The sequence below is a fragment of the Delphinus delphis genome, chromosome 2 (assembly GCF_949987515.2).
Source record: "Delphinus delphis chromosome 2, mDelDel1.2, whole genome shotgun sequence".
In the NCBI taxonomy this organism is placed as follows: Eukaryota; Metazoa; Chordata; class Mammalia; order Artiodactyla; family Delphinidae; genus Delphinus; species Delphinus delphis.
This window is the reverse complement of record NC_082684.1, coordinates 68879464-68903632: the sequence shown is the minus strand read 5'-3', so window position 1 is coordinate 68903632 and position 24169 is coordinate 68879464. Positions and strand designations below refer to the sequence as shown.

At 36.4% G+C, this 24169-nt stretch overlaps 1 protein-coding gene and 1 pseudogene across 1 annotated transcript in view; both read right to left on the bottom strand.

Moving 5' to 3' along the window:
• The window catches only part of PRKD1 (protein kinase D1), a 333970-nt gene that overhangs the window by 37088 nt on the left and 272713 nt on the right, over window positions 1-24169 (bottom strand). The window contains exons 5-13 of the mRNA XM_060004736.1: window positions 20983-21193; window positions 20763-20840; window positions 18757-18961; window positions 14323-14446; window positions 12717-12794; window positions 9702-9981; window positions 8584-8636; window positions 6034-6106; window positions 3249-3355 (exon numbers count right to left, since the gene is read on the bottom strand). Of these exons, the coding sequence (XP_059860719.1) occupies window positions 3249-3355; window positions 6034-6106; window positions 8584-8636; window positions 9702-9981; window positions 12717-12794; window positions 14323-14446; window positions 18757-18961; window positions 20763-20840; window positions 20983-21193 (1209 nt within the window). The remainder of the gene's footprint in view (window positions 1-3248; window positions 3356-6033; window positions 6107-8583; window positions 8637-9701; window positions 9982-12716; window positions 12795-14322; window positions 14447-18756; window positions 18962-20762; window positions 20841-20982; window positions 21194-24169) is intronic.
• On the bottom strand, window positions 10903-11860 carry LOC132419587 (thioredoxin reductase-like selenoprotein T; annotated as a pseudogene).

The window sequence follows — 24169 nt, the reverse complement described above, 5'->3', positions numbered from 1 at the left end:
CTATCTTTTTATTCTTATTTTGTTGACACGAATAGAAAAAACAGTAATTTCAAATTTACCTTTTTAAAAATCAAGATACAACTTTTAAAATAATATAAATAGGATCTTCTGGGAATTTTTGAACCAAGTTTAACGTCTACATTAATTAACATTCTTCTGAAACGTAATAATAATAATGAAGCATTTAGAGATAATGAAAATAGCTACTCGAAAAGATATAAATAAGGGATAACTATGCCAAAAGATTCACACTTGCCTTAATTTTCCAACTATTCAAAGATATCTAAAGAGCTTGGTTTTCCAATGACTGAATCAGACTTTGGAAAGCCTTCACATAGGTTATGTAAAGAAGATGAAATAGAAAAAGAAAGAAGTCTACTTTTTTACACATTCTGCATTTATACAACTTTGAAGTTTTCTATAAGCTAAGGTTTTTTTTTTTTTTTTTTACAAAAACAGAAACAAATCAAAATTCGACCAGAGGACTAACGGAACTGCATGAGGGGAATTTTCTCCCATCAGTCATTTCGGCCCACTTGATCCCCTCTGGAGAATCAGAAAGAGGAAAGGGATGGGGCAGAACTTGTCAGACTCCAGGTATAACCATAAGCCAGGAAAACAGCTTTCATAAGCTACAGACCACAGGGCAGAGAATACCAAATGCTTCTGGGTATCACTTTTATATCCAGAGGGACAGAATTCTGTTCCTCAAGATTAGTAAAAGAAAACCCTCCCCACCATTCAGCTGATTTCAATCATGGTACTTTTCCTGAACATATCACTTAGTGAGTCAGAACCTTTCCCTTATCGCTTGCCTCATTACCATTTTGTCTTTTCAGGTTCAAAAAATGAGTTCTTTCTTTTGAGAAGCAATATAAAACAGGGGAATGAGGGATTTCAAAGAACGAAACACACACAATCCTTCTTAACTAACCAATTAACCATTAATAGAAAATAGAGTCTGGACTTCTGCTACCTGGTTGGATACTATGTAGCAATATGTCTTCTTATGTGACAGGAGGATGTCTCTGTACAATTTTAATTCAACAAACATTCACTCAACAAATATTTGCTAAATACCTAATGTTTGTAAGGAACAGTCTCTGGTGTTTGGGATACAACAAAACAACAATATTCTCCCTCCTGAAATGTATATATTCCAGTGGAGGGGCTGGGGTAGGGGATGGGGAAAGAAACCCACAGCAAATATAATAAATGAAATTCTGTAATAGGCTAGAAGATGATAAGTGTCATGGGAAAAAGAGGACATAGGTCAGAGTAATTTTTGAGGAACAAGTTTGAAACAAATGTCAACTTTTGATAAAGTATGAACTCCTGAACCTCATATATTTATGCCAAGCCTTAATAAGACTCCTTATACAGGTTTTGTAATTAAAAATTCTACACGTAAGTATGTTGCAAACATCAGACTAGAAGTAAGCCTGAGTAATACAATTTAAAGACTCGTGACAGGAAGGACTTGTGTGTTTTTGTCCCCACTGTATCCACTGAGCCTGGAACAGTGCTTAGCTCATGATATGTACTCAATAAATATGAGTTTGATGAAGCAAGTGAAATATGGTTGGGGACAATGGGGACGAGTGATAAGTGATGAGGATTCTTGAGATTTCAGGCCATAATATAAGAGCTGCTCAAACTCTTCATATGCTCAAGGGGCAGAATTTGACTTTCAACCTAAGCAAACTCTTTTTTCACATTACAATGGAATTTTTGCCAAATGTATGTTTACTGCATCTCAGTTGTTGATTGCAGCTACTCTTCTGCAAAGGAGATGGAGTCGGTTTATGATGTATTTTATTTTTCTACCTTACTACAGAGTCAGCAGCTGATAATGTGTTGACAGGCTCAGGAAAGCCAATTAAAGGGCTATACACAGAAAATTAGACCTTCCTCTGCAGCTGCAATAAAATGTAGAAAGATATAACCATCCATGTTAACCGGGAAACTCCTCTTACGTCCTGAAAGGAAGGATAAATGTCTTATCCTTATGCCAACTGTGGCAAGCTGCAAAGGAGTCTGCCTTCAGGACACTATGTGAGGGTGGAGACCAGGACAGCAGGGTCCAAGTGTGGAAAGGTGTCATTTGCAGCTCAATGCGGCCAAATTAAGAATAATTAAAAAAAAAAGAATCTGATTAGCAAGGACTAAGCTATGAATCTATGAATTGTCAGCTTAAGATCTGTAGTTATCTTCTTCCAAGAAAGCAGAGAACACTGTGGTAGTTCTCTGTGTTACATTAGTTGTCCAAAGGCACAAGAACACCATCTTTAGAAAATATGAGTCCCAGAAAAGTTTATGTCATTTTTTATGTACAGCAGCAATTATTTTCAGTTGTCTGTACACATGAGCTCCTTTAGGGCAGAAATCATATCTTTTTCAACATTTTATTGTATAAACTCAATAAATAGCAGTTACATGAAACAATAAATGAAGAAATGTAATCTGTTTTGCTTTGCTAGCAATGTTGAAATGAAAATTATTCAATAAAACTAAAAATTAGAAATTATGATCAGCTTGGATGACAAGTAGAGAATTATGGAAGTTATATAAAAATGAGCACTTTCAATGGTCTAAATTGTCTAGACTAGATAGCTAAGTTGACCACATTTAGCAAACAACTGCTCCATTTCCTTTTGATCTGCAGAAAAAGTTTTAATAGTTATAGAAATTATATATATCACATAATACCTTTCATTAACAAATTCTAGCTTTAAAAAGGGACTGGCTTTAAAAATGAGAAGAGTTAAGGAACAGTCTCAATATTAAATAAAAGGCTTACAGTGAGACACAAAGAGGACATTAATAAGACCAAGATCATGTATTCTCGGACATGTATTACTCTTTTACCTGATATGCTGACAGCTACGTACTCAATTCATATAATTATCACAGCATAAAGGAGGAATGTTTATGAAGGCAAGTTCATTGATAATGTAAAACAAAATGGTCTCAGCGTGCCCACTATGAGCAAATGCTGAAACATTACCCATTTAATGAGAATTAATAATACATTAAAACCTAGAAGTAAGTACATAAGAAAAATAAAAAAACGCTGCCTAGACTCAGGAAAGATACTACACAGGCTGCAGTTTGATGCTTGATCTGCCTTTTCAGTTATTTAAAAATGTTCCTAAATATCTATGCCACAGATATTTGGATAACTTTTCTTTGTTTTGCAGAAGTTGAGGGGACATTTTATAGCCCCTACATAAAAAACAAAAAAGTACCTGAAGAATTGCAACCTCATTACGAAGTTGGCTTTCTTGTTTCGTTGGAAATCTTAACTTGTCAATGATCTTAATAGCTACATCTCTTCCTGTTTTACGATGTTTTCCTTTAAAATAAAAAAGAGAAATATTAGCATAATCTTATTATATATCATCTCTATTAAAGAATACCAGAATTTATAAAAACCGTTTGGAATTATAAAAATGCTTTACTGAATAAATTAACATTTCTGATGAGCACCGACTTATATCCATAAAGATTTCACTTTTTAGCTTCATTTTCTACATCAAATATGCACTATAAAATTAGCTACAATTTAGAACACAAAAGAATTAGGACATTAAAAGCTATTTGCATGAACAGCCTGATATTTTCTTGTAAAATATATGTTTTAGAAACAGGATATTGAGCTACTTGATATAGAAAATATTCATACCACGGGCAAAAGTCCTCTCCTTAAGAAAGTATAATCTTAGGGCTTCCCTGGTGGCGCAGTGGTTGAGAGTCTGCCTGCCGATGCAGGGGACACGGGTTTGTGCCCCGGTCCGGGAAGGTCCCACATGCCGCGGAGCAGCTGGGCCCGTGAGCCACGGCCGCTGAGCCTGCGCGTCCGGAGCCTGTGCTCCGCAATGGGTGAGGCCACAATGGTGAGGCCCGCGTACCACACACACACACACACAAAAGTATAATTTTAAAGTCCTAAAAAACGAATGTATGTTATAATGGAACAAATGAAAGTCTTGGCTCTGTCCCTTATTAGCTTCATGATCTTGAGCAAATCACTTAAGCTTTCTGAGCTCCTCATCTTCAATGGTAGGGTTGTTGTGAGAATTAGGTGTAATAAGATACGTACAGTACACAGAGTGCCCAGATAACTATACACACTCAAAAATACGAATTATCATCATCATCATCATTGTCATCACCTGACAGTCCCTTTACGTATATCACATCCCATTTAATTCTCACAAGTTTTCTAGGGAATCACAGGGTACCCTCAAGCTTTTAACTCCTACACTACTAGATTATAGAAGGCATAGAATATAGGAATGCTAATTGAATTTGAAAATGAACCTAATTATTCATTTTTTTGGTCACATACAAACTAACTTGAAATTCCATTATTTCTACATTTGGTGTAAATCTAGCGTTCCTTTCCCCTACATCCCACTTTCACTATTCCTTCCAACTCCTTCCAGAATACTTCCCTTCCCAACTGACAAAACTATTGTCTTGCTTTCATGTTCTCTACTTTCTTCACATCACTTTTTAACTCTTTGACTCGCTGCAATCTCTATTCCAATGCAGACTTTTATTGCATCTACTGTCTTCAAGGTTGCAGCTTCTTTTGTCTCTATGCTTCTGTCACTATGGCAACTGACCTCTCTTCTGTAACTTTTCTTATCTGCCTCATCCCATATGTGTCCAGCCGTAACATTTTTTTTTTAACATCTTTATTGGAGTATAATTACTCTACAATGGTGTGTTAGTTTCTGCTGTATAACAAAGTGAATCAGTTATACATATACATATGTTCCCATATCTCTTCCCTCTTGCATCTCCCTCCCTCCCACCCTCCCTATCCCACCCCTCTAGGTGGTCACAAACCACTGAGTTGATCTCCCTGTGCTATGTGGCTGCTTCCCACTAGCTATCTATTTTACGTTTGGTAGTGTATATATGTCCATGCCACTCTCTCACTTTGTCACAGCTTACGGAGGCCTTTTCCTATGCCTGCTCCTTCACTGTTGGATGTTACAAATTACCTGGTACCTGCTGGTTTCTCTAACCTCATTTCTTATCCCTGTTTCACCTCCACACTATATGCAGTTATGTATATTTACTATTCTTTATATACCATGATTTCTTTGCACGCAATTATTACACTGCAGAAGAATTTTCTATGTAGTACTTGGTCTCCTCTATTATATAGTTATGCCTTAACAAAAAGCACAATGGTTGCTGACTTGATAGATTTTCTATCAAAAAAAAATCTGTGCATTTTGTAAGAATCAAAATTACTTTTAGAGTAGAATTTAATTAGCTTTTAAATAAAAAGCACAATATTATACTATGATAAATAATATTGAATGAGACATTGTGATTATTTCAGAGCACCCTAACTTCACCAAAAAAAGATAATCTGTTACTGATTATATTAAGGAAATGAAAGTTATGATGTCATTTTATAGGGCAGGTGAAACATTGATATTAAATCTTTCTTAAAGACTTGAAAAATGTCATTGAACTGGCTAGAATCAAAAACAGCAGAAGTTTTAACTAAATTCACCAAATACCTTGACAATAAGAAAAAGGTAAAAATTCAGTATTTTACTTCAAAAATGTAAAAAATGCAAACCTTACCAAAATACATAATATTATTAAAGATGTTAGAATTAAAGAATTTTTGAATGGACTTCTATAGCATTCTGATCAAATATGCTAAGAGGAAAAGGAATCTTTATGATTACAGCTGCCTTGTTTCTCAATATTTTGTCTAAATAAACCAATATTTAACCAGTATAGTGTATAGAGTTTGTCAATATTTAAGCAAAAGTTTGTTGATATTTAGTAGTAGAAAAATTTCTCTTTCAAAACAGAAAGGTACCAAATTTCCATTTAGTGACTACCTCAAGAGAAATTTCTAAAGAGGTCAAACACAGAGAGACATACATAAAAACGTATCTACATATAGGTCCTTTATATTTTTCTTGGAGATACTACTTTTCTAAACAAAAATGCTAAAACTTTAAATTAATAAAAATACTTAGTGAATTAACCTACCTCCATAAACAATTCCAAACTGCCCAGAACCCAGTACCTCATCAGGAAAGATCTGATAAACTGTGCTGATGTCCTATAGGTGCAAGTCCAGAGGAAAACAAACATGAAGTGGAACAAAAGATTAGTCCTAATAAACTCTATAATTTTATTAAATATATCATTAACACTAATAAATATTTTAAACATAAACAATTAAAATTTAAATGCTAGATGAAATCTACAATATAACTATATTAAAAACCCAGTCTTCAATTTAATGTAATACTGTAATGTTGGACAACTATCCTAATCTTAAGCAGCAGAAATTTTCCAATGTTCAATTATATAGGTTTCATTAGAAAGAAAAAAGACTTAAAACTCTATGTCATTTACATACATAATGTCAGTATTCAAAAAGTGATTTGCTTATTTCAATCGTTATTTAGAAATCTCACATTAAATAATCATGGTTCCCAAGCATATGTCTGTGTGAGTCCTGATTCCAACCATTTCATTCTTTATGGCTAAAATGCTGTGGCTGCCTCTTTATCAATCATCCACATCCACATGAATTTAAACTGAAGGAAGAGGGGGCTGAATCCCTGTGAGTGAGCCAGAGACACCACAAAAAGATGACCATCCACAATGAAATTCTCATCTGTGAGGTAACCACACTCTTCTACTTTTACCACTTCTGGAGGTTAACAAGTCTCCAAATGTCTACTCTTTCCTCTTTGAAATAATAATTGCTAAGTAAAGCATTCTGTTTTAGATGACTACGCTTAGTCTGTGATTTTGATGACCACACTCATGAAAGCACAATGTAATACTTTTTCACTTTCAGTATTCCTATGACATCCTATGGAATTTTCTGCCTATCCTCCACTCTTGTACTCTTTGTCCTTTCAAAAATAAAAGTCCTGGACTTCCTTGGTGGTGCACTGGTTAAGGATCCGCCTGCCAATGCAGGGGACATGGGTTCGAGCCCTGGTCCGGGAAGATCCCACATGCCGCGGAGCAACTAAGCCTGTGCGCCACAACTACTGAGCCTGCACTTTAGAGCCCGCGAGCCACAACTACTGAGCCTGTGTGTCACAACTACTGAAGCCCGCGTGCCTAGAGCCTGTGCTCCGCGACAAGAGAAGCCACTGCAATGAGAAGCCCGCGCGCTGCAACAAAGAGGAGCTCCCGCTTGCCACAACTAGAGAAAAGCCCACGTGCAGCAACGAAGACCAAACGCAGCCAAAAATAAATAAATTTTTAAAAAAACAAAAATAAAAGTCCTTTTACATCACATCCTACCCTCTGCATATTCCATACATTGCTATGCTTTCCCTTTGTCCTTCCCCCAGAAAACAACTACAAGTTCTATCCTGTGATCCCTTCAGAGTATCCATGGTTCAGAGTTCAAGGTTGTCTGAAGACAAGAAAATGAATTAATACTACTCCAGTATTCTGAGTCCAAACTACTACTCCATCTTTCTCTGATAGCTCAATGGCCACCCAGAATTTTCAGCCAAACAGGGTGGAATCTAGAATTTCCCAAGAGGCTTATAGGTAGATCAGTATTTCCCAAAGTCTTCTCTGGCTAAGCAAGAACAACAGGAACCTTCAGGTCTTTAGAAATCTAGCTCATGATTGACAGAACAAGAATATGTCTAATTTTCATTACAAAGTTTCCCTAATTCTCTCAATCATATTTGGTTTTCAGTTTACTTTATGCCAATGTAGCAAAGGTTGCAAAGCTATGCTAGTGATGAATCGAGTTTCATGGAGTTTATTCTTTAAAAAATAGACTCAGATCAGTGTAAGGCTACAAACTTTTTCCTTTTGGTGACAGGTATAGCAGTCAAAATAGAGGGAAAGATCGAGTCACAGGATGAGGTAGGAAAGGCCTTATTACTTTTGGGCTGCTTGCTCCAGTGACAAAGTATAACCAAAAGAAGCAAACATATGACAGAGTGTAAATTATTTCATAATATGTATGATCTACAATTTTCAAAAACTGAGCTGAAAGGATGGAGTTATGTGGCACAGCTGACTAGGGTGCTAGAATGTGGATGCATAAAATCTGATTTATGCAGCTTTCTGAGGTCTCCTTGTTAAGTACAAGTGATTGTAAGAGTATATGCAACTCCTTGTCATACGACAGCACTTCTGGGTAGCAATCAAGGAATGAGAATAGGACATGTTTAAGCTATTCATGCAACTCAAATAATTTATTTCATTTTATCTGGTATTACATAGTATCAACCATTTAAAATTCCAGTACCAAGATGCGCAAACACGTGAGAAATCAGGCACTGCATGATAACTGTTTATCTGAGATGAAAAGTAGGTATTTAACTTTCCACCCTGCAGAACAGATGATAGAAAATCACTAAGAGAATTGATACAATGTAATGTTTCTAAAATTTTATAGAAGAAAAACATCCAAAAGGACCCTATTTTATTTTCTAGAAAACACTAAAAAATTAAAATTTCAGATCAATAAAAATGTACTTTATGATGCTCTTATTTTCAAATAAAGGATCACAGTAGCAAGTTTTATATTAGTAGGTACACACTCACCACATTTTCTTGAATCTGGGAATTTGATACCGAAATACTCAGAGAAATATCTCCTGGAAATACATGTTCAAAAATACACAAAGTAAGTAAGAGAGATAATAGCAAAACAAGTAAATACATGCTTATTAATCAAGCTGCAGGGCTGTTTTAAAACCATAATGATTAGACTTTTCTACAAAAATGTCTATTAGAATGTTTCTTTCCTTTTACAGTTACAGATTTACTCTGTACTTGGCTTTGAAAAATAATAATATTTTGTCAGTTTAGAGTTAGGAGTCGTAAAGACTTGGGTTCAAATACTGGTGTGCCATGTCGTAACTCTGGTACAAGCTGAGACAACTTAATGTCTCTAGGGCCTGATTCCCTCACCTGTAAAACAGGCTAACCATTAACATCCAACTATTGGGGTTATTTTAGGCATTAAAATAGAGACCTCACATAAAATGCTTAGCACCCAACTAGGCATATATATTCTATTAATATGTATATTGGTTGTAGAGATCAATTAAAAAGTTGTGATAGATCATTAGATAACACACTGTGATGTGAAAACAGAGGGCTTTTTGCCATAGGCTTCATTATTAATAGCCATTATAAGATTTTAAGTTGCATTTTAAATAGATACTCCTCTAAAATATCTTTTAGAAATTCATCCTCAATACTTGATCCTGTTTGCATTTTGGTAAAATTTATCTCATTCTACAATGAACAGAGGTTTCTTCCTGGGATAAAATGATCAAGAGCTTCCAGGTACTCTGCACACTAAGCGTCCTGCCCGGAATAGCATATTAGGTGGTTTTGAGGACATATGTTAACTCACATTTGTAAATGGCAAGACCGGCATTCCAGGTCAAGCTCAAGCTGACTAGATTAGTTCTTCTTTTATGACCAACAGCTCTAGGTTTCTGCTATTGCCTAATATATTGGGTTGACATGCATTTGTTCAGAATTTTAATGTAAAATGAAAAATAAAATAGGATCATTTAATGAATGACATACCTTAGTATGTGTAGCAGCAGCTTTTATTTGGAGACCCTATGTTCGCCAATAAAATAAATCATCCCCAAAGAGTCTCTCTTCACCTGTTCTAAAGATAGTCAGAAAACTAGCAGACTCACTGTGCACATTGGTTCCTGAACCCACGGAGGAACCCTTGGGAATAACGGGCATGAGGGCATGCCGGATCGCCATCTCCCACATCCTGGCCACGTCTGCACCAATGCCACTGGTGACGACACTGCTACTTGGTGGTGGGCTGGAGGGATTGACCACATTTTCTCCCACATAATACACGACGTTTGCTGTAGTGATCTCAAAACAGTGAGGACTGGCCCCGTTAGGGATTAAAGCTGATGGTTTTACTGGTTCCAGAGATAAAATTTCTGATAAAGGAATTTCCTGTGGAAGAAAGAGTGTGTTAAACGCAGTTTATCAAAACTATGTAAACTTTCAAATAAAATTCATGCCAGGGACATGTGAGAAATGGCATTACAATCAGCCATCAAATGGTTTAGTAAGACACAGAATATTACTAAGAAAAATACAAAAATATCTTTAGTAGGGGAAAAGTTATCATCTCCTTTCTACAGAAAAATGCAAGTGACTTTTTTACTATGTTCATGTGGTAAGAATAAGTATGAATAAGAATAATAATTTTGAATCTGCATCAAGATCTAAGACTTGGAATGTAAATGATAATTTTTATAACGGTGAGGTAAAATCACGACCCTTTTGAAATGCCTTTGGGTATGTGCAGCTGTTTTTAAATTTCAACTATTCTTTAAGGCACTGAAAATGAATCATACAATTTGATTTGATCGATGTTAATATAATAATATAGCCACATGAATAGTTTTAATGAGAAAAACCACAGACAGTGGTTTTAAGAGTAGTTGCTTTTTGTTTGTTTTGTTTTGTTTTGAACTTACATCTGCTTAGTTTTTTATTGAGTTAAGTATAAAAGCCCAGCTAATCAACTCATTAAATTGACAGTCAAGGCAGGACACTTGAACTACATTAACAGGATTTAAAAAGTGGTTGGTCTTTTAGTAGCTCTCTGGTAATCCCACACGCGCACACACACATACACAAATTTGTACAGTACTCTGGATATAGGATTTCCCCCCATAATCTTATATAATGTGCTGTTCACAATCTGCAGTATTTTGAAAACTATATAAATTGGACACGAGCAAATTAGAGATGTCTGATAAACTCTTATAAAGTATTTGGGAACTTGAGCTCTAGTCCTGAAAAGATCAATTTTAACCTATAAAAAAGGAAAATTCATATAAAATCACAAGACTTAACAGACATCTTTGAAAAAAAAAATCAAATTGCAACTCAGTTTTCTACTTTTTCAAATATGACCGAGAGAAAAAGAAGTACAAGTAGTAATGTCTGCATTTTTTAAAAAAACTATTAACCGAGTGGACTTGGGGAAGAAAAAAAAAAAAAAACTATACAGTATTATTGCACTCCACGAATGTGCAGAATCCCAAAATGTGCCAGCACTGAAAAACTGCCTTGTGTTGAGGTTTTCCAAGAGGTACAACGAGCCTGCCAAGAAAGCATCTGGTCTGTACTAACGGCTTGCTGTCTTTAGTACAGGCCTTCACAATGTCACTCATGCTGCTCTTGCAAAAATCCCTTAATGTAAAAGAGTATTCAGTGCTGATAGGTGGGGCTATGATCGATGGTGTGGGATTGAATCCATATGCACATTGAACTTCATTTCATTGTCAAGAATTTGAACAAGCTGTTGCATGGATGGAAGGTGACCAGATTCCAGCTTAGACCACACAGGTACATCATTCAAAGTTATCTCAAATGCACCTGTTAACATACACTGGTTCTCAATCATGTTGCTCAAGAAGAAGACCATCATGCATGCAGAGACCTTATTTTCTTGGCCTCACTGCCAGATGCTAGGAGCCTGCATGCCAAACAAGGCAAAAGGATCCTTGCCAACAATTATTAAGCCTAATTACTAGGCTAGCTTGAAGACCGACAGGAAAGATGCTATGTGTCTATATATTGGTTGAGGGAGGTAATTCTCTCCTTCAATGAGAATGCCTGGGTACCGCTAGCTAACAATCCGCGTGTACTCCTAAAACACCCACCTATAACCTCAGGAAACACAAATCTCGAACTTGAGCAGCGGCCCCGTGGTGTACTGCATCTTTAATCTCTTGCCAGGCACGCCTCCCAGGTTGGCCAAGGCACAGCTCTGGACCACTGCTGACGCCGCCACCAGGAGAAGTAGCAGAAGCCTCATCTTAAAACAAGCCAGCCATTTCGGCCGCCCTCAGACTCTAAAAAGTAGTTGCTTTTAAGACAATATAGATACTAAAAAAATTAATCACCACACTGTCTTCCAGGAGGTACAGAGTCACTAAGAAATAATAACTTTTAAAACAAATTTTTAATTGAAAAGTTAATGACGTCTCCTTTTTCTGTTAGATCTGTGTAAAGGGGCCATGGAGAACGACACCAACTTTGCCTGAGCCTGCATTAATCTTGAAGGAGCAAGTATATACTGTCTTCAGTATGAACTTCTTTTGGAACCGTGTTTTACTGGGTGATAACGTTATATGACACCTGTATTATTTCATGTAGAGAGACAGAATGAAAATAGCTGACAAATCTTTTTCTAGAGGAAAGTGTTCCTTGTGAATATTGACAATACATGGAGAAATCATAAAATGTTTCTTAACCCCCAGTGACGTACGGCAAGGCTACAAATGCAAAACAAAACAAACAAAGTTGGATAGAACAGATTTCAGGAATTTACTTTTCGCTAATCTTCTGTGACCTTGAATTTTCTAGTTAAATCACACATCTCTGCTAAAATAGTCAGTTAAGCTTCTTCTCTCCCCCTCCCGCTCCTGCCCCACCATCACATGGGGCCAGAAGTATTCCACAGGGATATTTGAAATTCACAGATAACTAACATGGGGTCACAACCTGATTCCCCCCAAATGTGTAAACTACAGAGAAGAAAAAATATCCCTTGGAGCAAGCTCCAAAAGAGTCATGTCTGTTGGATGTATTTTGTATTTCTGATACTCTACATTCCCATGAGAAAGAAAGAGGGGGTGTGAAACTTCAGTCAAGGAAAGAGCCACCCTTACCTTGTAGTACCTGCTTCCTGTGTCATTTTGAAAGAGGGTAATACATTTGCTATCCAATCTCCAATAGTGCCGTTTCCGCTGAAACAGAAGTTGGATTTAGTATCTTTTAAAAACTTAAAAAATATCCAAGATAGATAAAAATCAAAACATTTTCCCACTGGGGACATCAGACTCGATGGTGGAAAGTGCATGGGCTTTGGACCAGGAAGACTGACACTCAATTTCAAGACTCTAGAAGATGACTACTCAGCAAATGTGTGGTGAGTTTCTGTGTCTACATCCGAGAGTTATGAATAATAAAGGAGATGATGTGTTAGCACCCAAGCGGTGCCTGGCACTTACTGAGTGTATAGTAAATAGAAAACTCCATTTTAAAATTTATTTGATGGCTTGAAGAGCTAAAAGTGGATTTGTAGCTGTAATAAAATAAAAAGGCTTAACAGGAGATACAATATTTATATATTCTTATTATTTTAGAACATAAGGCGTGCCATGCTGATCCAGCCAGGTATTCTGGCTTCCATTAGAGATGGAAGAGCTCTGACTGTTACAGCAGAACTAAAGAATGTTCTGTAGGATGGCAAGGTTGACTCCATGGCATCAACTTAACAATACAAGGAGAGTGCATCAATAACTCGATTCTCTCTTAAGCTCACTGCAGATCTAAACTTCTATGATTTGGTGATCAGGTCCTTGTGTGTCTGTATGTGTGTATGTGTTTCTTCTTTTTAGGCCAAAATGCCCTAATACTATTCTTGGTCTCTTCCACACCTATCTTAGACCAGTCAAATACACTAAATATGCTTCAAATATTTTACCATGTCTAGGAAGGACTGGATAGTATTCAGTTGAGTCCTACAGTAAGTCATGTAAATCTCCCTCCAGAAGAGAAGGTCGAGATTATAGCTAGAGTGATTAGGTTACAGATGTCCATTTATCTAAAAAAAATGATAGGAATCCTATAGCTAGGGGGTGATGAGGAAAACACTACCAATAGCTGAGAAAGAAGCTTAGCACTAAATGTCAATTAGCTTAACTGAAACATACATCAAATTTTTTTCTCTCTTACACACAAACTCATTCATCAACTATTAGGAAAATAAGAAGTAATGAACTACTCAGACTATATGAAAAAATTAAAATGTGTTGTCTTTTATCTAATAAAATATAGGATTCCTGTATTTCTGAATAGGTCAGTTTTTAAGTGAACACCTAAGGATTTAAGAAGTGTATAATAGTTATCATCGTTTCTTCTCTCCCTAAAATGCAGTGTTTCAAAAAAAAAACCTGAATCACAGAGGAGTGCTCTGAAAGCAAGCCTGTAAAATGACAGGCAAGACATTCAAGTTGTTTGGAAATCATCTCAAGTAATGGAGGGAAATGAGTGTTTCCCTGAGATTGCTGTCTACACTTTTTTGTAACTCCGTTGTTAGCTCAACTACTTGGGACACTCAGTGACTGTCAACGTGCTCCCCCAATCCGGTGCCCTGCCTGCACTGAGGTCTGCTCCTGGTAACCCAGACATCCCACAGTGTTGACAGGGCATCAGCACCTCCTCTAATTAAAGCTTGCAGGGCAAGAGAAAACTTCTTGCTGTGGATCTTACCAGTGTGTCCTTGCTGGTGTAGTGGACCATCCATCCTTCTTTCATCACCGTGCTGCTTTTCCTCTTCGTGTGTTTGACAGACTGCACTACTCTCATGAGTGGGATATTGTTGCTTGTTGATGGACTTGAAAAGTCAAAATATTTTAGGGAAGAAATGTTTTTAGATACCGATCTTTTTTTCCTGCATAAAACCTTATTTCAGCTATTTCAAAGTGAAAGTCAAAAAAAAATTTCATATTCCATTTTTAGTGAACAGTACTGCCAGAGTACCCTAGTTCAGAATCTGGATTACTCTGAAGGGTGATAGGCGCTTGATATGTACACCTTAACAATCCCGAGGGAGGATAATAAGCTCCTCGGTTTTCAGGTTGAAGTGCATGGTGCTCAGTTTTGGGGTGAACATTGGGTAGATTACAGTTTTAGTGTATTGAGGCCACAGTATTCAGAATCACACGTGAACGCTTGCTTGCTACATATTACAGCCATAATATTAATCGTTTAGAGATAATATCAGTTACTGTGAATTTCAGTCTCTCTCTGGATAATTTCACAAAAATTAGCATCTGCTGTTGAAACTGTCTTTTAAACAACTATTGCTCATGGAATTATGCCCATCCTTCATGTCTTTCTTTCTCTGTCTTTTCTGTCTCTGTGTCTTCCTCTCTCCTTCACTGCCCCCAACCACAGGCCCACCTGCCCACACCAATCTTTTGATACTAAAGAAATGTACACCTTTGAAAGACGGTGGGGTCATAAGACTAATATTTTCCAGTATTTAAAAAATATTTTTCATGCTATTGAATGGAATAAAATCCAATTATTTTATTGCTCTCCTCTCATGAACAATTTCAGTCAGTCAATGAATATGGTATTTGTAAAATGGACACAAAAGTTTGAATACACTTTATAACATAAATCAGAGGTCTGGAAACTATTTTTGTAAAGAGCCAGGTAATACATATTTCAGGCTTTGCAGAATACTTAACTTTGTCATTGTGGTGCAAAAGCAGACACAGCCATAGCTATGAACGGGCCTGGCTATGTTCCAATAAAACTTTATTACAAAACAGACAGCAGCCTGATTCGGGCCATAGTGTGCTGACCACTAATATAAAAAATGGGGATCATCTACAAATCAAAAAGTACAGATAATTAGATGACAAATATGAAACTCCACACACTTCTGAAATAAAATCAAGAACAGTAAGGTCCAGATGTATGTGATATCCGTAATAGGGACCAGCTATAAAAATAGATGGTGTCAGGGTGGGAGGGAGGGAGACGCAAGAGGGAAGAGATATGGGAACATATGTATATGTATAACTGATTCACTTTGTTACAAAGCAGAAACTAACACACCATTGCAAAGCAATTATACTCCAATAAAGATGTTAAAAAAAAAAAAAAAAATAGATGGTGTCCGCTGAGGTTGATCCCTGATCTCTGTATGTGCACACAATGAGCTTTTTTTTTTTAACGTCTTTATTGGAGTATAATTGCTTTACAATGGTGTGTTAGTTTCTGCTTTATAACAAAGTGAATCAGTTATACATATACATATGTTCCCGTATCTCTTCCCTCTTGCGTCTCCCTCCCACCCTCCCTGTCCCACCCCTCTAGGTGGTCACAAAGCACCAAGCTGATCTCCCTGTGCTATGCGGCTGCTTCCCACTAGCTATCTATTTTACATTTGGTAGTGTATATATGTCCATGCCACTCTCTCACTTTGTCCCGGCTTACCCTTACACAATGAGCTTTGAATGAATATTAACTTAGTAGTAAATTTGTCATTTGCACATACGTGTAACCCTTACATGGAAAAGAAAATGGGTCAAAGAATGAGGCAATACCAGGAAAGGATGCAAACTACATTTCTCCAAGGGAATCCCGACCTCCTAATTCCAAAGTTAGGAGTCTCCTCCATAGTACACAGCTCATTTATAAACAAATTATAGACATACCTCGGAGATATTGCAGGTTTGGTTCCAGATCACGGAGATAAAGCAAATATGGCAATAAAGCGAGTCACATGAAATTTTTTTGGTTTCCCAGTGTATATATGTTATGTTTATACTATACTGTGGTCTACTAAGTGTGTAATAGCATTATGCTTAAAAAAAACAATGTATCTAGCTTAATTAAAAATTAGTTTATTGCTTTAAAAAATGCTAACCATCACCTCAGCCTTCAGGGGAGATATAATTTTTTTGCTGGTGGAGAGTCTTGCCTTGTTGTTGATGGCTGTGGACTGATGTGGATGGTGTTGGCTGAAGGCTGGTATGACTGTGGCAATATCTTAAAATAGGACAACAATAAAGTCTGCAGCATTGATTGACTCTTCCTTTCACGAATGATTTCCCTGTAGCACGCAATGCTGTTTTATAGCATTTTACCCACAGAACTTCTTTCAAAATTGAAGTCAATACTCTCAAACCCTGCTATTGCTTTATCAACTAAATGTATGTAATATCCTAAATCCTTTGTTGTCATTTCAACAAACTTCACAGAATCTTCACCAGGAGTAGATTCCATCTCAGGAAACCACTTCCTCTGCTCAACCCTTAAAGTTTTATCATGACATTGCAGTCACATCTTCAGACTCCACTTCTAATTTTAGTTCTCATGCTATTTCCACCACATCAGCAGTTACTTTCTCCATCGCAGTCTTGAACCACTCAAAGTCATCCATGAGGTTTGGAAACAACTTCTTCCAAACTCCTGTAAATGTTGATATTTTCACCTCTTCCCATTAATCATGAATGTTCTTAATGGCATCTGAATGGTGAATCCTTTCCAGAAGGTTTTCAGTTGACTTTGCCCAGATCCATCAGAAGAACAGCCATCTATCTATGGCAATGATAACCTTACAAAATGTATCTCTTAAATAATAAGACGTGAAAGTTGAAATTGCCCCTTGATCCATGGGCTGCAAAAATGGATGTTGTGTTAGCAGGCATGAAAGCAACGTGAATTTCACTGTCCATCTCTGTCAGAGCTCTTGGGTGACCAGGTGCATTGTCAGTGAGCAGTAGCATTTTGAAAGGAATATTTTTTTCTGAGCAATAAGTCTCAACAGCGGACTTAAAATATTCAGTAAACTATGTTGTAAACAGATATGCTGTCATCCAGGCTTTGTTGTTCCATCTACAGAGCATAAGTAGAGTGGATTTGGCATAATTCTTAAGGGCCCTAAGATTTTCAGAATGGTAAATGAGCATTGGTTTCAACTTAAAAGTTACCAGCTGCAGAGTCAGCCTGTCCTTTGAAGCTTTGAAGCCAGGCATCGTCTTCTCTCTAGCTGTGAAAGTCCGAGATGGCACTGTCTTCCAATATAAGGCTGTTTCATCTACATTGCAAGTGTGATGTTTAGTGTAGCCACCCTCATTTATTGTCTTAGCTAGATATTTTGGTAACTTGCTGAAGCTTCTATATCAGCACTTCATGCTTCCCCCCCTTGTACTTTTATGCTATGGAGATGGCTTATTTCCTTAAACGCCGTGTAAATCAATCTCTACTAGCTTCAAACTTTTCTCCTGCAGCTTCCTCACCTTTCTCAGCTTTCACAGACTTGAAAAGAATTAGGATCTTGGTCTAGATTAGGCTTTGCTTTAAGGGAATGTTGTGGCTGGTTTGACCTTCTATCAAGACCACCGAAACTTTTTCCTTCAGCAATAATGTTGTTTTGCTTTCTTATTATTCACGTGTTTGCTGAAGTAGCACTTTTAATTCTATGAAGAACTTTTACTTTGCATGACAACTTGGCTGACTGTTTAGCTCAAGAGGCCTAGCTTTTGGCCCATCTCAGCTTTCAACATGCTTTCCTCACTAATCTTACTTATTGCCAGCTTTTTATTTAAAGTGAGAGACGTGTGACTCTTCCTTTCACTTGAACACTGAGAGGCCATTGTAGGGTTTATTAACTGGCCTAATTTCAATATTGCTGTATCTCAGGGAATAGAGAGGCCAGAGGAAGTGGAGAGAGACTGGAGAACGGCTGGTTGGTGGGGCAGTCAGAACACACACACCATTTATCGATTAAGTATACTGTATTATACTGGCCATGGTTTGTGGTGTCCCAAAACAATTACAATAGTAACCTCAAAGACTGCTAAACACAGATTACCCTAACTAATATAATAATAAGGAAAAAGTTTGAAATCTTGTAAGAATTACCAAAATATGACACAGAGACACAAAGTGAGCACACGCTGTGGAAAAAATGGCACTGATAGATGTGCACTACCCTAGGTTGCCACAAACCTTCAATTTGTAAAAAAAACGGAATACCTTTGAAGTGCAATAAAGCAATAAGACGAGGTATGCTTGTGAATGCACACTTGAAGTTTATAACAGATAAAAATATCAAAGAGCTTTAAAAAGTACATACCACTTGGGGTTCCCCTGTTTGGCCAAAGCTGGGGTTGCAGCCCTCACCTGATGGTTCTGTTGGAGTCCTCGTGGTCTGGGTCTGGATCCTGCATCTCCCCACTGTCGTTCTGGCACTCTGCCATGACCATCTCAGCATCTTGGACCATTGCCTCTTCCATGTCATCCATGAGCCCACTGTTTCTTTCACTGTCATTGTCATCGCTCCCTTCTTCCATGACTACATCAGACTCTGCCCCAGGGCTAAGCAAATCTAAAAAATTGTTTTGTGCCCATGAAGATAAGCCTGGAATCCTGGAGCCAGGACTTAAGAGAAAGTTAGGCAATCTTAAAGCAAATCAACTGGAAGCCCTAAAAATATAGTTATGTGAAGAATTTTTCTTTTCTTTCACTTTCCTTTTAAATTTTAGTTCATAGTCACCTGAATGAATGAGAGGATGAATATATAATTTTACGAGCAGATGCTCGTTTTTTGTGCCCCTAAGCCAAAAAGCATGAAAAGTCATGGGAAGCCTTGGAAGGAAGCCAAGGGTGAGACAGAAACAAAGTGCTAGGAAGCAAAGTGATACCAGGCACCAGTGAAGAGGATACGAATCTTATTTCAGTAGTACAGCCCTGGTGGGAAAAAGAAATACATGGGAGGATGTGGGAAACTTTGACATGCAAGACACTCAAGGTCACTGATTCTTGATATTCCAGTAACTTTTAAAATCATGGATTCTAATATATGGTCACATAAGCCTAAGATATTTGATATTCGAAGTAATACTGAATCCTGTCATTATATAGCTGATGGTAATGTAGTAAATTATAATTACTTACTAAGGCAAAGTACTTACTTTAAAGTTAGAAAACAGATTGATCAGAGACCCTAGCCTGCCAAGCTTGGAAAATGCACATTTTTCCAGATTTTTCTGACTGTATGGAAAAATGCAATTTCAAATTAATCAACATAACATAAACTACACTGTTTCCCTTTGGTTCTAGTTATCAAGTACACATTGACATTTCCTGGGCCTGAACAAAATCAATACCATATGCCACAGAAAGCGGGAAGATTGCCAAGCTTTTGAGTTTGGCAGCTAAGTCATGCATCTTGAAGCCAGAAACGACTATGGGAATGTTTTCCTAGAGAGCTTTCTCTTCTTCTTCTAGAGAAGAAAGTTGGAGAACATACATAATCACTTGTTCTTCAGGATTTTAGCAACAGAAATACTCAACCTGTTTCTCCAGTCTTTTATCACCAGTTTTCTTCCCAGAGGAATCAGCAAACTGATAACAGACTGAAAATATAACACAGTCTACTATCTATGGAAAAAGTCAGCCTGGGACACTAAGTCAAATATTTTGGTCAGAATCCATCAGGAATTCTACCAGGGAAGAAAATGAGAGCTGTTCCTTTAGGACATAGCGTTTTTCTTAGAATTCCTTCAATCTTTATTTATACAATTAAAGTTTTCCCAAAGGAATATTCCCCAATATAGAAAAGAATATGCAGTTTTTAATTGTCTAAATTAAAGTTCCTTTTATTATTATTAAAGATGCGGGTTAACAAGCACATACATAATGAGAATAGTAAGCAGGTGGAGGAAGAAAGTTGTAACTATTTCCTGGTAGGTCAATTTCTGTGATTCTTCCCTTCCTTGACAGACAGGGAAGAAAAGTTAACTTCTGTCTCAATGCTGGGAATGAAAAGGATGGAGGATGAGACTGATAGCTATAACTGGGAGGCATTCCAACAATTTCTACGCTTCTGAATGAACTAGAATAGGTGTAGAAAAATAAGTGAGCTGGGGAAGAAATCCTGGATATCCAAGTTTTCAGTACTAGCTGGTTCACCATGTAAAAATCAAGAAAATCTCTGGTCTTTATCACAACGCAATGATGGGTGCTTTTTTACAGTAAAGTAGGACAGAGGCCGTAATTTACTTTGGTTTGGGTCACGAGTATCTGAATGGAAGAAATTAAAAGTAAAAAAATCCCACTAAGTCCTAACTGACACATGCCTTAAGAGGGAAAAGAAGCATAGATGTGACAGCTGACCTTTTACCTACCTCCGTTAATGGTCACTTCGCCAAGGCAGTTGTTGGGTACTTTTGGTGCACAACGTTTATGACAGTTGAATCTGCAATCTAATCACAATCATTTTAAAAGAAAACAAATCAAAACCAAGCATGCATCAGAAAGAGAAGGTGTGGGAAAAATAGTCATTTCAAAGAGGTGAGGCTCAAACTTCGGCGGTTGACAAATACTTGGTGGCAAGATCGTCCTTACCTTTGCACTGCAGGCCCTGCCTGAAGAGCCCCTTGAGAAGCTTCTTGCAGTACTGGCACACAGTGGGCCGGGTGTAGGAGTGGATGACGAAAGTGTGCGGCACTTTAACTTTGGACAGCAAGATCTTGTCGAGCTGGATGGGTCGTCCAATGTATGACTGGGAATTCGACCTCTTCTCTCGACCAATGAATGACTCTGATGGTGACTTTTGCTATATGTTTGAAAAACAATAAAGGACAATAAGATATAAGAGACTATCTGATTTATATATTTTTATTTTCATTTTTTTAAATTTTATTTTCCAACAAAAGGTCTCATGTATTCATTATTGAGCCAAAGCACTAGTGCAGAAATACTGACACAAAGAGAAAAATCATTTTCCCAATAAAGCACATCCAGCTGTTCATATAGCAGTGATGTTCTCAGAGTGATATGGTAAGATGCAAGTGACCCTGACACAGCATAATATATTTGTGTATTTTTAAATTGCCTTTTATTTTACTATTGTATTTAGTGGTTTGATCCTTAAGAATGTGAGAGGAATAAACTAAAACTATGTTTCTGTTCATTAATGTCATTTATTTCCCCTTAATTTCTTTTCTGAGTTACTTTATTTTTAAAGTATGAAAAGAAGAGAATTGGAGATCAAACTATTTGAACCTTACTTCTAGGACTTTCAAATAATTTGCAGCTTTTCAATTTCATTAGTTTAATGCAGAAATATAAAGTTGAAAGCAAACCAAAAAATCGTTCTTAATCCCACTCCATATATTACTTCATTGACATTTTCTAAAGTTTTACATATAGGAAATGCAAGCAGTTCAGGAAGATAAAAAATGAAAAGCAAATTCCCCCAATCTGTCCAATCTAGTACTTCATATGAACAGGGCCTACAGCTTCTTTGGATTCCCTCCAAGAAAAAAATGAATATAATTTAAAATTACTCCTCAACCATAAAAGTAAAGGGTTAAAATTATACTATCATTTATATAATTGAAAAACATAGTGACTACTGGATTATATAAGACACACAAATATTAATGTTTCGGTTACAATTATATCTCTGTGCACTCTTGTTTCTCATTTTGTAATTAATCAGCCCAGTACATAGATTAAAAAAAATAAATGAAGTGAAGTAAGTCATAAAGAGAAAAAAAACATCGTATATTAACGCATATATATGGAATCTGAAAAAGTTGGTATAGATGATCTTATTTACAAAGCAGAAACAGAGACACAGACACAGAGAACAAACATATGGATACCAAGGGGGAAAGGGGAGATGGGATGAATGGGGAGATTGGGATTGACATATATACACTATTGTATATAGTATCATATATACACTAATGATACTATGTATAAAATAGATAACTAATGAGAACCTACTGTATAGCTCAGGGAACTCTACTCAATGCTCTGTGATAACCTAAACGAGAAGGAAGTCAAAAAAACAGGGGATATATGTATACGTATAGCTGAGTCACTTTGCTGTACAGTAGAAACTAACACAATATTGTAAGGCAACTATATTCCAATAAACGTTTTTAAAAAAATAAAATAAAATAAATTTAACTGTGTTTACAATGTTTTTGAACAATTTCATGGTATCTCTTGATATCATGGAAATGTACTTGGGAATCATCAGGAAAAATAATCATTGGAATAAAAGAACTGAATTACTTTTTAACTGTTATTATAATTATATATCTCATTTATTAAGCTCTTAGCTTAGTATTAACTCTTAATAATCACTGTGTTAGGCACCTTACAAGACAGGCCTGGTTATCTATAGTTGAGGATCTAAGCTCATAAAGTTTAAATATACTCTTTTGGGTCAAATGCTAGTAAACAGTGGAGCCAAAACATGAACCTACACTTGTCTGCTTCTAGAGCCCTTGTATTATCACATTACTCAGTTAATTTCTGATTTGAAATAATTACTGATGAGAAACAAATCATATTTACAGACAATTTCCATCCTTTTCAATGCCTATCTGCATCAAAAGGTAATACCATTTATTACCAAATGGGAAATTTTTGATTTGCAGATTCACCAGCTGCAATAAAAAGAAATTTGAGATGAGGTTCTACTTAGGGATATTATGTCTACAGTTACATTTATAATTTCAATTCCATAAAATAAAACTACAAAGCATAATTATTCTGGAAGGGCTCAACTCTTGCAGAGAGATCTAGGGCACTTTTAAAGATGAGCCAAAGGTTTGCCAAACCAGAATCATAAATATATTGAATAAATATCTTCAATGGAATTGAATTTTACTGGAAAATAATTAAATTTGTAGGGTTAGGTCCCTGCTTTAACTATATCCAATGGGCCAGTTTTAAGCATACACTAAAATGAAAAGTGATATTTTTCCATAGTTGGAAAGTTTCAACACTCAGAATAAAAGCTGACGTGATGTCACACTTTCTTAGCAGACTTAAAATGTTCTCAGATTTGGAAAATCATATGAAAAGTTGACCAAATCACCTTTCAGTTACTTTCCTTAATTAAAGAGACCTAATTCTTGGCTGTGTTAACAAGGCCAGTTTAATGTAGGACTACTCAGTATACCATGGGGCAAATTCACTTAGAAGAGCAAGAAGCAATCTGATAAAACTGAATGTTTTCTTTTCATCCAACATGATAACATTCACATAAACACTGCCATAAACTACAAGAACCAGAATTATTCTTGAGAAGTCATTTCGTTTATTACCTTCAAGGCAAGATTACATAAGGAATTTTAAAACGTTACACGAGTTTAGGGAAAAGAAATTGGCTGTTACTTTGTGGCCCAGAGTCCTTACTTGTAAAACAAACAGAAAATTGTAAACAAACAGAAAAATAAGATCTTACGAAACAAGGCCATTGACCTGTAATATAAATTTATATTTATAATATCTATCTATATATCACTGTTTATATAAATGTTCAAAAACCATCATTTCTGGAATCCTGCCAATTATTCCTTCCAATAATATGAAAGCAAACTAAATGCTTCTAAGGCTTTTCAGAATCAGTGATAGAGTTTGATTAATAATTCATATTCAGTTACTATTTTAAGAAAGTTACTAGTTGTAATTGCAATTTTTATGTGAAGTTTTATTTGAAGGTACATACATCAGAAATCCACAATTACAGTATGTTTGTTTGATGCATCAAGCTACAGAGTAGGCGAAA